We start from the raw sequence: 13,436 nt of genomic DNA, 5'->3' as shown, positions 1-13,436 counted from the left end.
GGAGAACTCCCCCTGTGCCTACTGGGTCCTGAGGGTGCCCCCCCAGATGTGCCAGGGCCCTGCCCCCTGGGGAGAAATCCAGAAGAGAGCGATGTCACAGTGGCTCGCAGAACCCTGGGGTGTGAGCCTTCAGTGTCATCGGCACAAAGTCCACCTGGGCCAGCAGCTGCTGTTGCCAGGGTTCAAAGGCCCCATGCTGGCCAGGCTGGCCCAGGGCATCGCCACTGCCTAGAGCCACGGGCTCCCCCTGCGCAGCCCTGCAGCAGCCCGCAGCCCCGGGGCCGGCCCGCCTCCACCCGCTGGCTGCCGCCGCCTGAGGCCCAAGGAGGCCCGGGAGATGCCTGAAGGCCTCCGGGCCGCCGTCCCCAGCGGGACCTGAGCGCGCAGAGCCGGAGCCGGGCTGAGCATGAAGCGCAGGTGGCCTAGCCCTGCCGTGGCGGGGCTGGCGGCCGTCTCGGCGCTGCTGTGCGCGCTGCTGGCGCCGGCGCGGGCCGTGGTGCGGGCGGTGCTGGACGCCAACGGCAGCAGCGTGGACTTCGCCCATCTGCCGGCGCTCTTCGGCGCGCCCCTGGCCCCCGAGGGCTTGCGGGGCTACCTAACGGAGGCCAAGCCGGCCAACGCGTGCCAGCCCATCGAGGGGCCGCCGCTGACCAACAGCTCCCTGGGCGCCATCGTCCTCATCCGCCGCTATGATTGTACGTTCGACCTCAAGGTGCTGCACGCCCAGCGGGCCGGCTACGAGGCAGCCATCGTGCACAACGTGCAGTCGGACGAACTGGTGCGCATGGGCCACGTGTACGAGCAAGTGCGCCGCCAGATCGCCATCCCGTCCGTGTTCGTGGGCGAGGCCGCCTCGCAGGACCTGCGCACGCTCCTGCGCTGTGACAAATCGGCCCACGTGGTGCTGCTCCCGGACTACCCGGCCTGCCCGGACCTGGACTGCCACCCGGTGCTAGCCGCGTCTTGGCTGCTGGGCCGAGCGCTGGCGCTGGGCCTGGGCGCCTGCCTCGTGCTGCGCCGCCTGAGCTTTTGGTTCTGGAGTTGGTGGAGCCCGGAGCCCTCCGGCCGGCCACGGCGCTTCCGCCGGGCACAGGTGCGCACCTTCACGCGGCGGAACGACCTGTGCGCCATCTGCCTCGATGACTATCAGGAGGGCGACCAGCTCAAGATCTTGGCCTGCTCGCACGCCTACCACTGCAAATGCATCGACCCCTGGTTCGCGCGCACCGCCCGCCGCTCGTGCCCTGTGTGCAAACAGTCCGTGGCCAGCACCGAGGACGGCTCCGATTCCACCGTGGACAGTTTCGGCGACGACGACCCGTCGTCCCTGCCCGGCCACCAGCCACCGATCTGGGCCATCCAGGCGCGCCTCCGCTCCCGGAGGCTGGAGCTGCTGGCCCGGGCCGGTCCGCGGACACGCTGCAGTGTGGGGTCCTTGGGTGTGGCGGAGACAGTGGTCTCCTCGGGCACCGGCACGTCCCAGGGACCCTCCTGAGGGAGACCCCTCCCCGTGCCCCGCGGCTGACCATCTCGGGCGGCGTGGGTGGGAATCCGGAGAATACAGTGGTGTGAATGCGGCTGCCAGCCCTGCGTGTTGGGGGGGCAGCCTGGCCCCCTCAGCTTCCGAGGCCAAGGCAGGGGCATGGAGGGGTGAACGGGGCCGGGGTCTGCGCCCATCCTGGGTTCCGGGCTGCTGGGGGAAAGAGGGGTGAATCCACCGCTGTCTAGAATAGTTGGGGTGTCCTCCCCAGGTTGGGTCACCGGGTGGGCTTGGGACCACGTCGCCGTCTCCCATGGTTCCACTGTAAACCTTCCCACATCGATGGCATACAGTATCTTGTTTTCTTTCTTTCTTTTAAAAAAAAAAATTGTTTTTGTTGGAAAGGCAGATCAGATTTATGGAGAGAGAAAGAGAGGAAGAAAGGGTTTTTTTTTTTTTTTTTTTTTTCAGACAAGAACCTTTATTTGCAAAGGAACCAGACGAGTGGGGGGATGAAGAGGGAAGGCGGAAGCCGGAGAAAGCCGGGAGGTGGGGTCCCTCTCGAAAAGGGAAGAAGAGACCCCGAGAACGATCTTGAGCGGCTCACCCCAAAAAGAGGTGCCCAGCCCCTCCTGGAGGATCTGGGAGGCTTCCCAAGAGGTGGTGGTGTTGTTGTTGTGTGTATAAAATGCTTCTTGTCAGGCTGCCTTGCCACCCGAGGGGAAGGAGACAGTCAACGCGACCATGGCGAGTTGAAGAAAGCTGCGAGGGTATTACTGGAGCGGTCTTGATTGCTCTGACAAGTCGTGGGCTCCAGGACGCCAGGGAGGAGGGAGTCTTCCAAGGCCCAGTGGCTGTCCTTGTCCACGCCCTGTGTGTCCGCTGACCTGGGCGCGTGCTGCAGAGCCCAGCCTGGAGTGTTGTTCAACCTGTCCCGCTTTCCGTCTGCTGACGGGGTGCTCGGAGGCTTCTGCTGTCTTAGGGAGATGGCTGTCCCGTCTTTCGTGCGTGTCTGGGTATGCGCTCCACTTTTCTTTTTTCTTTCTTTCTTTCAATATTTATTGTACAGAGAGGAGGAGAGACAGGAAGGTTTTTTGTTGTTGTTGTTGTTGTTAAGGTTTTAAAATTTTTACTGGGGGCCTGGCGGCATGGCCTAGTGGCTAAGGGCCTCACCTTGAATGCACCAGGATCCCATATGGTCACCGGTTCTAATCCCAGCAGCTCTACTTTCCTCTCTATCTCGCCTCCTCTCTGTATATCTGACTTTGTAATTAAAATAAAATAAATCTTTAAAAAAATTTTTTATTGGAAAGGCAGATGTACAGAGAGGAGGAGAGACAGACAGGAAGATCTTCCTTCCAATGATTCACTCCTCAAGCGGCCACAATGACTGCAGCTCAGCCGATCCAAAGCCAGGAGCCAGGGGCTTCCTCTGGGTCTCCCACACGGGTGCCAGGCCCCCAGACTTTGGGCCGTCCTCCACTGCTTTCCCAGGCCACAGGCAGGAAGTAGAGCAGCCAGGACTTGAGCCGGCATCCGTATGGGATCCTGGCACAGGCGAGGACCCTAACCACGAGGCTGTTGTGCAGGGTCCCACTCTCCACTGTTGTGCAAGCCACTTTGGGGAGCCCGGTTCTGGGGTCAGACTCCATCATGTTTATGTGATATTTTTCCCCTGAGATTGGGGATGGAGCACAGTAGTCTGGTTGGGGAGCCCCCTAAGAAACCTCACCCAGAAGGGCCTCAGTCCTGGCGCTCCTGTGTACCGGCTGGTGTGGGGTCAAGCTTAGCTGCTCCACTCAGACCACACATACCCATGGATGCAGCTGCCTGGCCAGTCCTGTCCGCAGCCCACATTCTCATGCTAATCAGTGGATGCTGTGGCCTGCCAGCTCAGCCCAGCCCACACCCAAGCTTGACTCGCACACTGGCAGGTGCTATGGTCTGGTTGGGGTGACCCTGTCCCCAGCCCCTGTTCTCACATTACAGCTGGTGCTGTGTTGCCTAGCACAGCCCAGTCTGTCCCCAGCCCTGGCTTTTATAGGTGCCAGTGGGTGCTGTGGCATACTTGGGGCAACCGCAAAGAACCCATAACCATACCTGTACCCAAACATGGCTCTCATGAGTGGCAGTGGGGGCTGTGACCTAGCCTGGCCAGACCTGCCCCCAGCCCCAGTTTGTTCTTTTTTTTAAAAAAAAAGTTATTTGTTGGAAAGTCAGATATACAGATAGGAGCAGAGACAGAGAGGAAGATCTTCTGTCCGATGATTCACTCCCCAAGTGAGTGCAACGGCCAGTGCTATGCTGATCCGAAGCCAGGAGCCAGGAGCTTCTTCCAGGTCTCCCACGCGGGTGCAGGGTCCTAAAGCTCTGGGCCGTCCTCCACTGCTTTCCCAGGCCACAGGCAGGGAGCTGGATGGGAAGCGGGGCTGCCAGGACATGAACCGGCGCCCATATGGGATCCCGGTGTGTGCAAGGCAGGGACTTTAGCCACTAGCCTGGCCCGACTTGTCCCCAGCTCCCATTCTTGAGCATGCCATTGAATGAATGAGTTGGACAGGGAGGCCCAGAGAAGAGGGCTCAAGGGGGCTTCCTGGAGGAAGGGGCATTGCCAGGAGCCTGCTGGACAGGTGAGAGGTGGCAGAGCTGAGCTGGAGCTGAGGGTGAGGCTGTCTGCCTGTGCTAAGGGCACAGGTTTGTGGCAGGTTGGCAGGCTGGGAGCTGGTAGGGCAGGTCTCAGGGTAGACCCACGAGGGCTGGGGGTCCTGAGTTACCCCAACTGTGGTCATTATCACCTCTCCCGTGATTCCTTTCCCGGATGACTCTGAGACCGGCCACGATCTGTCTTCACAGGGTCTTCTGTCCCTGGACCCCGCCGCCCCCCCCCCCCCGGGTGTATAAGCCTGGCCCCTGCTTCCATCCTTACACACCTGTGAGACAAGGATGTGCGTGCCACCTTCCAGGTGCAGAACAGGGAGGCTGAGCCACTTGCCTGCAGCCACACAGCTCGCAGGGGCTGAGCCAGGTCCTCTGGTCCTCCGTCCGCCTGCCTCTTGGCCTGTGTGGAGCAAGCCAGGTGCTATGCTGGGGACACTTGCTGTGTTCCCGGGAGACTTCCTCCACAAGGGACTCTGCCGCTCAGTAAATCGTGGTCGTTATGGAAACATAAGGGGTCGGCACTGGGCATGGGAAACCTGCATCCCAGTCCTGGTTTCAGCTACTTGCCAACGCACACGCTGGGCGGCCACAGCAGATTCCCGAGTTCCTGCCCAATCAGCAAGGAGACCCCGGATGGAGCTGCCGCTTCCAGGGCTCCTAGAATGAGAAAAGCAGGGCTGGGCTGGGCTGCGGGGACCTCAAGCAGCCTGTGAACTGTGTTGTCACACACCTGCCCCCTGCAAACCTCCAGGAACAACCTCACCAGGTGACCGCCACTCCAGGACCAGACGGCTGAGCATGCGCAACAGCCCCCATTGTACCACCTGCCACGCCATCCCAGTGGCTGCCGGGGTGGCCATGGTCGGTGAGTGTGGGGCAGACACCATGCACCTTGTGCCAGGCCGCATCCAGGCAGCTGAAGTCTCCGTGCGGACCGTGTTGGGGAGCAGGCGTGAAGGCGGTGGTTTCCCCCGCGCCCACCCCTTTGCAAACCCCGCAGCCAGGCCCAGGCGGGGCGGGCGTGGGGGAACAGATGGCTGCCTTCCTCGCCCAGCGCCCTGCCGGTTAATTAACGCCGCCTGTAATTAAACTTCCCACAAATTAGCTGTCAGCGCCGCTGAAGGGAGCCGGCTCCAATGCCACCTTGACTCGCCGCCGCGTTGTCCTGAACCGCGCCTCGGCAACAAAATAATTAAAGGCGGGGGAGGCGCCTGAGCCGGGACACGCGTTCCCCACACTCCCCACTCCCACCCTGAACCCTGATGTCTCAATCCCGGCGAACACACAGCTTGGCTAGCCTTGCGCCCACATTGGGCGCCGACTGCCTGCTGGTGCTGAGCTGGGGACGTCCAGGGGGCCCCGCCCAGCACTGACCCCTCAATACCAGAGTGTCACCCGTAGGACGGGTGCTGGCTGTTCAAACGCCATTGCGATAGCCTGCATCCTGCTTTGGAATTTCCGGGTTCAAGTCCCGGTTCCAGCTCCCTGCTCCTGTGCACCCCTGGTTGAGGTGGCAGAAATGGTCCCTTCCCACACAGGAGACACTGGGATGGAGTCTGTGGCTCACGGCTACCGGTTAGGGTTGTGGAGATCTGTCTGGTGTACAACTAAGGCGAAAGGGAAGTTGATTGCAACTGTGCCGGGAGCCGGGGGGGGGGGGTGTGTGCTCCCGGGCTGTGGAGCACAAGCCGGGGGGGGAGGGGTGTGCTCCCTTGGCTGTGCCAAGGCCCTGAGGCAGGACTGTGCCTGGCTGGGACAGATGAGAGGAGACAGGTCCTGTAAGGCCATGTGGGCGTGGATCCCCAGCGAGGTGGGGGCCAGGGCAGGCTGCATGCAGAGGGTGGACCCTGTGGCAGGTGCTCGGCTGTGCCCTCTGTTGGCTGCTGTGCAGAGGGCCTGACCTGTGAGGGGCCAGGCATGGGAAGTGGTGGGGTAAGCTGAGCTGGCCCTGGTGGGGTGAGAGTCAGAGGAAGGATGGGAAGGGGGGCGTCGCAGGCTGGGAGGGGTGCAGAGCCCGCAGAGAAGGGAAGGGACGGAGCCCCCTGACTCACACGGCCCCGCTGGACCCAGCATGCAGAAGGAATGGGCCAGGGGCCACAAAGGTCCTGGGGGGCTGCAGAGGGTCCCTCTGCACTGCCCACCAGGTGCTCAAATCCAAACCCCTCGGTCAGGGGCAGGTCCTGGGGCCCAGCTCCGCACCCACTGACCAGGAGTCCTGCAGGGCATGCTGGGGCTGTGCATAAGCCACACCCCTTCCCTTTCCTTTAGCATCCTGCAGCCCACCCCCCTCCCCCATTCAGGCACCCCCTCCTCTGGGAAGCTGCCCCTCCACACCCCAGGATGGCCCCCCTGCAGCCCTGTACACTCAATGGCCCAGTCTGAATCTACCGTCTTGCCCCTGCCCCCCCAGGGCAGCAGGGTCTGTGCTGGCCCCTGGGTCTGAGTTTGGGGCACGTGGCAGACTCAATGCGGGGCCTGAGTGCTTGGGTGCCTGCACCCACGTGGGCGACCCGGATGGAGCTCTAGGCCCCTGAAATCCTGGCTGTGTGGGGACATTTGGGAAACGAGTCAGCAGATAGGAGCGCTCCTCACTCCCTCTCAAATAAACAAGTGCTTCTATATATAAAAAAAAAAGTAAGAATAAATAAGGAAAAGCTATTGTCTTGGGGGCGCTGTTCATGGTGGCAGAAAGATGGGTGTTTGATGGGACACCATCGAGAGCGGGGTGGCCCCTGCGTCTATAACCGGCAACTGAACGCAGTGTTCGGCACACCGCGGTTTGTGTGCTGGGAGACGCGGGCAGCAGCGTTCCCACAGCCCCACAGCAGGACACACGCGTAGGGGCACACCCACGCGTGTAGGGGTTGTGGCTCTCTGCCCACACACTGGGTCCCTCCAGCTGCAGCTCCTGGTGCGTGCTCCCTGCTCACCCACCCACTCCTCCATCCACCGGGCCTGGGGCAGCTGGGTTGGCACAGAAGGGGGGAGCCCCAGTACCCAATGTGGAGACCCAGGGGGAGCTCCTGGGCCGGCCCTGGCAGTTGTGGACCTTTGGGGAGTGAACCAGTGGATGGGATCGCAGGGGCGCACACTCTCAGCTTTCCAAAACATAAAATCCACATCCTGAAAAGCAAACAGTGATGGGTGTTGAGGGGGGGAAGCACCGGAAACCGTGGTGCTGGAATGTAAATGAACCTAGGACGATGCGTTGGAGGGGTTTGGAGAGCCTTGGGGTGCTGGAATGTTCTCCCCAGGGCCAGGGTCAGGGAGGCATTCAACAGTTTCTTCAGATCAGGTGCAGCCCCTCCCCCCAAAAGCCCGCCGTCACAGGTAGTGAACCAGGTACCTGGAGACAGAGGGGGTGAGGGCCGGGCCAGGTACCCCGTACAAGCCAGGACCGGGCCGTGTGCACCGTGGGCGGGCAGCTTGGCGCGGCTGGGGAGGGGGTCTCCCAGTCCAGCGACCCTCATCCCATCCCGCCCCGGTCCTGCTTGCTTGGATCCAGCGGTGTGTGTGTGTGGGGGGGGTGCTGGAGAGCGCGCAGGTGCCATCCGGGAGATGGCATCCTCGGGGACCCCCTTCCTGCCCGCGCGCCCAGCTCAGAGCTGCAGGCAAGAGAATGGGCTCCAGGTCGGCCAATGGGAGGGCGCGGAGAGAGCATTACCTCATCGGGTAGCACTGCAATTGGCTGCGTGCTCCATGGGGGGCGGGAATCGGGCGCCCCAGCGCGGAATTGGGGGATCGCCCCTGTCCCGTCGCGCGTCCTGGCCCCCCCGCACTCCCCGCCACCCCAGGCGCCTGTGCAGGAGAGGCCGCCTCCGTGGGCGGCGGGTCGGGGTTCCCTCTCCCCTCGTTGTAAGGAGGAGGGTCCATCTCCGGGCAGTGCAGCCAGCACGTGCTGAGCGCCCACTGTGTCCCCGGCTCCCTCAAGGTCCGGGCCTCCTGCACTCGCAGGTGTGCGGGGCAGGGCTTTGGGGGAGTGGATGATGCTCCCGCGTTGCCCAAGTTCACGTGGGGTGGGGAAGGCGGCCGTCGAGGGGTGGGGGTCTCCCGTGAGGAGAACGGGGTGGAGGCGAGGGATCCTAAATCCGCCTGGGGCAAGGGAGGGAGAGCTTGTGCATTGCGCTTTGCCCATGGTGCTCGCCCAGCAGGCACGCGATGTGTGCCATGTGCACGGCTGGCACACCCCACCCCATCCCAGCAGGCCCGAGTGAGTCATGCAACCGAGAGACGTCTACACTGCGCGCTGACTAAGTCCTGCGCTCCTGAGTCACGCGTGGACATCAGCGAGCCCCTCCCCCGCCCGAGTGACACATCCACCGCCTGCGCCTGCAAGGGGCAGGCAGGGGAGCTGTGACTGTCCCCCCCCCCCATCTCCACCAGCCCCCCACATGGCTTCCTGAGCGCTCAGCCTCGGCCACCGGCCCCCTGACCCCTCCCAGGCGCGTCCTCCCCGCTGCCGCTGGCCACCTGCCGCTCTCCACTTCTCCAGCCCTGCCTGGACCTCTCCTAGAAGCCCACCCGCTCGGGCACTCATTAGCTTTGGTCAGCAACCACCCCCCCCACCCGCACGCACAGCCGGCCGGCTTTGAAGAGCCAGCAGGGGAAGGACTCTTAGACTAATGGGCCAGGCCCCTGGTCCTGCCTCGTCCCTTCCCACAGCGGCTGCTGAGTCTCCCGAGTCACTGCAATTAAGGACGGTTGGCCCAGCCGCTCCCTCCCCGCTCCTCCCACTTCCTGCGGCTTGGTCCCCACTGGCCCAGCTTCCTGCTCCTTGCAGCCTTTCTGCTCCGAGACCCTTCTCCCCTCTTCCCATGTGTCCCTCCTCCCCTCTCCTCCTCCCTCCCCTCTCCTCCTCCCTCCCCTCTCCTCCTCCCTCCCCTCTCCTCCTCCCTCCCTCTTCCCGCTCTGCTCGCTGCCCCTCCCTCCTCTCATTCTCTTCTGCTCTCTTTTTTTGTTGTTTTAATATTTATTTATTTATTTATTTATATTGAAAAGTAGGATACAGAGAGGAGGAGAGACAGAGAGGAACGTCTTCCATCTGCTGGTTCACTCCCCAAGCGGCCGCAACCGCCAGAGTTGAGCCCATCCAAAGAGGCCAGGAACCTCTTCCGGGTCTCCCACCCACAGGTGCAGGGTCCCAAGGCTTTGGGATTAGAAGTGACGCCCATATGGGATCCTGGCACATTCAAGGCAAGGGCTTTAGCCGCTAGGCCACAGCACCGGGCCCATGCTCTCTCTACCTCTCAGCTTCCCAGTTGGAGTCATCCCTGATCTTGCCCCACTCCCTTCTCTCTCTCCCACGTGAAGCACTGCCCACAGATTGTGCAACGCAGAATAAAGATGCACAGCTATAATTTAAGATGCATTTATTTCATCGGAGAGCAGCGATAGGACTCCCCCAGAGGCCCCCCAGCAGCAGCCAGACCTGAGCCAGGACTGAGCCCAGGAGCCAAGGGCACTACATCTGGGTCTCCCCGGAGGGCTGCTGCCCACCCCCCCCACCCCCCAGCACCTGCTGCATCGCAGGGGGACGGGGTGTAGAAGCAGCCACATCCCCCACCACAGCGCCTGGGTTCCCGCCTCTGTCTCCAGCCACTCCAGCTCCCTGCTGGCGTGCGCCCTGGGGAGGCAGCTGCGAGGAGGCTGTGTGGGGCTGCCCCCTGCAACCCTGGTGCAGCCCTGGCTGTTGTGGGCACTCAGGGAGTGAGCCAGCAGATGAAAGATCTCTCCCTCTCTTTGTCTCTCAGACTCTTTAACTCTGAAAGCAACACCCACTGCCTTCACCACCCCCATCAGCATCACCTCCTCCGGCTCCTCCCCCACCTCTCGTTCCCTCCCAACACCTGCCGTGGGTAAGCCCTGAATCCACTGGGGGTAACCCAAGGCCTTGCTCATGCAGGCTAGGAAATAAAGCTAACCGACACCCCCACAGATGGGGTGGCCGAGCCCTGGTTGGGACAGGGTCGCGGGGTTGGGGAGCCTGCCTTAAGCTCGGGGCCAGTGAGCGAGCAGGCTGGGCGGGGACTTGAACCCTGAGCCGAGCAGGTCCCCCTGCTCGCAGCTGAACGTGGCGGTGGCCTTGCCTCGGAGTGGGAAGGCATGGCTGTCAGCGGCTCTTCTGGCTCCTGATAAATGGAGAGAATTAAAATCCGTTTAGAGGGAAGTCTCTAAATAACCCTTGCTGGGCTGTGTGTGTTTTTCCTCCTATCCTGTTAGTATTCCCCACCCTCCCCACCTCTCCCTGGCTCTCCATCTCCAGCTGCCCTAATTGAATCTAAGTGCAGGTGCTGCCTCTGCGCCTTCGAGGCCAGGCACGTGGAGTTGGTCCCCATCGTGAAATCTGCCACCTCCCCAGGAAAAGGACGGGCAAAAATTGGGCTGCAGGTGCCCCCCGGCCTACCTCCCTCTCCTTCCCCCTACCCAGCCGCCATTTCTCACTGCCTAGATTCCGTTCTGGATGTTCCAAGTGGCGACTAGTGCAGTTTTCATGTACTAAGTGCTTTATTATTATTTTTTTTTATTGGAAGGTCAAAAATACAGAGAGGAGGAGAGACAGAGAGGAAGATCTTCCGTCTGATGATTTTTACTCCCCAAGTGAGCACAACGGCCGGTGTTGCGCCGATGCAAAGCCAGGAGCCTGGAACCTCTTCCGGGTCTCCCATGCAGGTGCAGGGTCCCGAGGCTTTGGGTCGTCCTCCTCCAAACAGGGAGCTGGATAGGAAGCGGGGCTGCTGGGATTAGAACCGGCGCCCCATGGGATCCTGTGGCGTGCAAGGTGGGGACAGACAGCCCTCACCACTATCACCTTCTAGAACTTTCTCCTCTGTCCCCAGGACCTACCCCCGTTCCCAGGCCTGGCACCACAGCTCCACTTCCTGTCTGTGTGGCTCCGCCCACTCTCCCAGGAGAGGAGGCTGCAGGCGCGAGCCGCCCTGGTTCTGCGTCTCTCCCACGAGTGGCATCCTCACGAGGCCTGCCACGCCACGGTACGTGTCAGCTCTTCGTGGGCCGCCGCCCGCTGGGTGGCAGGACCAGGCTGTGTGTGTGACTTGGGACAGATCTGTTCCACTTCCCCTGGCTTCCTATGGTCCCCCGATATTCAGAACACCCTGGGACCAACGTCATCAACCCCTTCCAGCCGCTCAGACTGGGGACCCTTGAGGAATTCAATGACCCCCACTGGGTCTGCTTCAGTCCCTGCTGGGTCTGAGGAACTGACTGTGTGTGTGTGTGTGTGTGTGTGTGTGCACGCGCGCGCACACACACAGTAGGTGTTCACTAAATGCTTACTGCTCTGGAGTCCTTGAGCCCCCCGTCCACGCCCCCTCCTTCTGGCCGTAGCTCTCGCTGCTGATTGGAAACCAGATGTGGCCATCAATGGGCTGTTTTCCATCCCGCCGTGCGGCCCCGTGATGGATGGGTGGGTGGGAGAGCCACGAAGCCGGAAGAATTTTCTGTATGTTCCAGGCACCGGGCAGACGTTTGTCAAAGCACTATTTGGCCCGATGTCAAAATGAAGAAATCCTTAAACACACACAACCACCAAACACACACACACATTTGGCCTTGGGGTTAAAAGAAAGACACAGCCCAGTCTCAGGGCATAAGCGCCTGGCCGCATGGAGAGCAGGGAGGTGCCCGCCAGGGGCAGAGCAGGTGCCTCGTGTGTGCCACGCTCCCGTGTGTTTTTGGCTTTGGCCTGTCCGAGCTCCAGCTGTTGTAGCCCTTTTGGGGGAGGGAAGCAGACAAATGGGTGGGTGGGTGGTGGGTCCTGTTAGAAAGGAGGCATCCCTTCCTCTGGGTGGTGGGCGAGGACAAGCTGAGCACCCCACAGGAACTGGGCGATGTCTCTGGGGGAGGGGATGGTGCCGTAACAGGTCCCAGCACAAAGCCAGCAGGAACCTGGAATTCCTAATTCCTGCTTCCTCTGGGCAACTGGCGAAGGAAGAAATCCGGCCCTGCCTTTCCCGAGAGGAGGAGAGACAGAGAGGAAGATCTTCCATGCGATGATTCACTCCCCAAGTGACCGACCGCAACGGCCGGTGCTGCGCTGATACAAAGCCAGGAGCCAGGAACTTCTCCCAGGTCTCCCACGCGGGTGCAGGGTTCCAAGGCTTTGGGCCGTTGTCCTCCACTGCTTTCCCAGGCCACAGGCAGGGAGCTGGATGGGAAGTGGAGCTGCGGGGATAGGAATTGGCACCCACATGGGATCCCAGTACATGCAAAGCAAGGCCTTTAGCCACTAGGCTACCATGTTGGGCCCAATTTGCATTTATTTCAAAAGGCAGAGTCCAATCGAGCAAGAGGGAGATCAGTCATCATGCGGTTCGCTTCTTAAATGAACAAACAAAGCCAGGAGCTTCCTCCGGGTCTCCTAGGTGATTGGCAGGGCCAACGCCCCACCCACTCACATCCCAAGCTGGGTGGCAGCTAGGTGATCGGGAAGTGGAGGCTGGGCTCCGTCGCAGGCCCTCCTAAAGCGTGTTCCCAGGGGAGGTGCTGGGGACCAGGTTCCACCTGAGAAGTGGGTGACTTCTCTCCGAGGGAGTGTGGGTGGTGGGAGCCTGTGCCCTCGGGGGAGGAGGCACTGGACAGGGCGCAGCTCTGGAGCGTGCTGGGGACATCGTGCCTGTCTTTGTGACACAGAGAGGGAGTGAGCAGGCTCTCCCGATGGCTGGTTTACTCCCTGGCACACCTGGGATAGCCAGGACTGGGTCGGGGGCTCTGATGGACAGGGGGCGGCGATGGAGGAGCTGCGGGTCTGCCCCGGGCATGGCTCCTGCGGTTGTCGTGGTGGGCGCAGGATCAGCAGGCCGCCCTACTCCCTGGCAAGGACTGGAGTCCACAGGGTGTGAGGGCGAGGTTTTGGGGTGCCAGGGTCATGGCGCAACCTCCTGTCCGCCCGTTCCCTCTCCCGCCAGACCCAGTGTGTGTGTGTGTGTGTGTGTGTGTGTGTGTGTGTGTGTGTGTGTTTTCCCTAGATGACATTTGGAATCTTTTAATAGTTGTCACATTAGCATACATTTGCATATCTTATGCTAATCGGCCTATTTATTTTTGCAGAAGTTCTTTGACTGGTTGGGGGTCCTTGCTCAGCAGGGATCTTAGTCTTGCTGAAGTTTTCCTGGAGAAGTGTCTTGCTCTCTGGGGGGGTGGGGCGTGGGCAGGGCAGGACAGGTTTGGGGTGATCAGGGGGTGACCCTCCCACCTGTGTAAGTGGAAAGAGGGGGAAGTTTCAGTTGCTGGTCCACGGACCCATTTTTTTTCTTTAAATAATCTTTACATACTTGATTAG

The 13,436-nt window shown here is 61.4% G+C and overlaps 1 protein-coding gene across 1 annotated transcript; it reads left to right on the top strand.

Annotated features, from left to right (window-relative positions):
* The first annotated feature begins 406 nt into the window (after positions 1-406).
* On the top strand, positions 407-1,495 carry ZNRF4 (zinc and ring finger 4). Its single transcript, XM_040990221.1, has one exon. The coding sequence runs from the start codon at positions 407-409 to the stop codon at positions 1,493-1,495; it is 1,089 nt and encodes a 362-aa protein (XP_040846155.1).
* Positions 1,496-13,436: the final 11,941 nt, after the last annotated feature.

The sequence above is a fragment of the Ochotona curzoniae genome, unplaced genomic scaffold (genome assembly GCF_017591425.1).
Source record: "Ochotona curzoniae isolate NIBS_2020 unplaced genomic scaffold, NIBS_Ocur_1.0 contig_605, whole genome shotgun sequence".
NCBI lineage: Eukaryota > Metazoa > Chordata > Mammalia > Lagomorpha > Ochotonidae > Ochotona > Ochotona curzoniae.
Note: the sequence above shows the minus strand (reverse complement) of the source record. Positions and strands in the feature narration are given on the sequence as shown.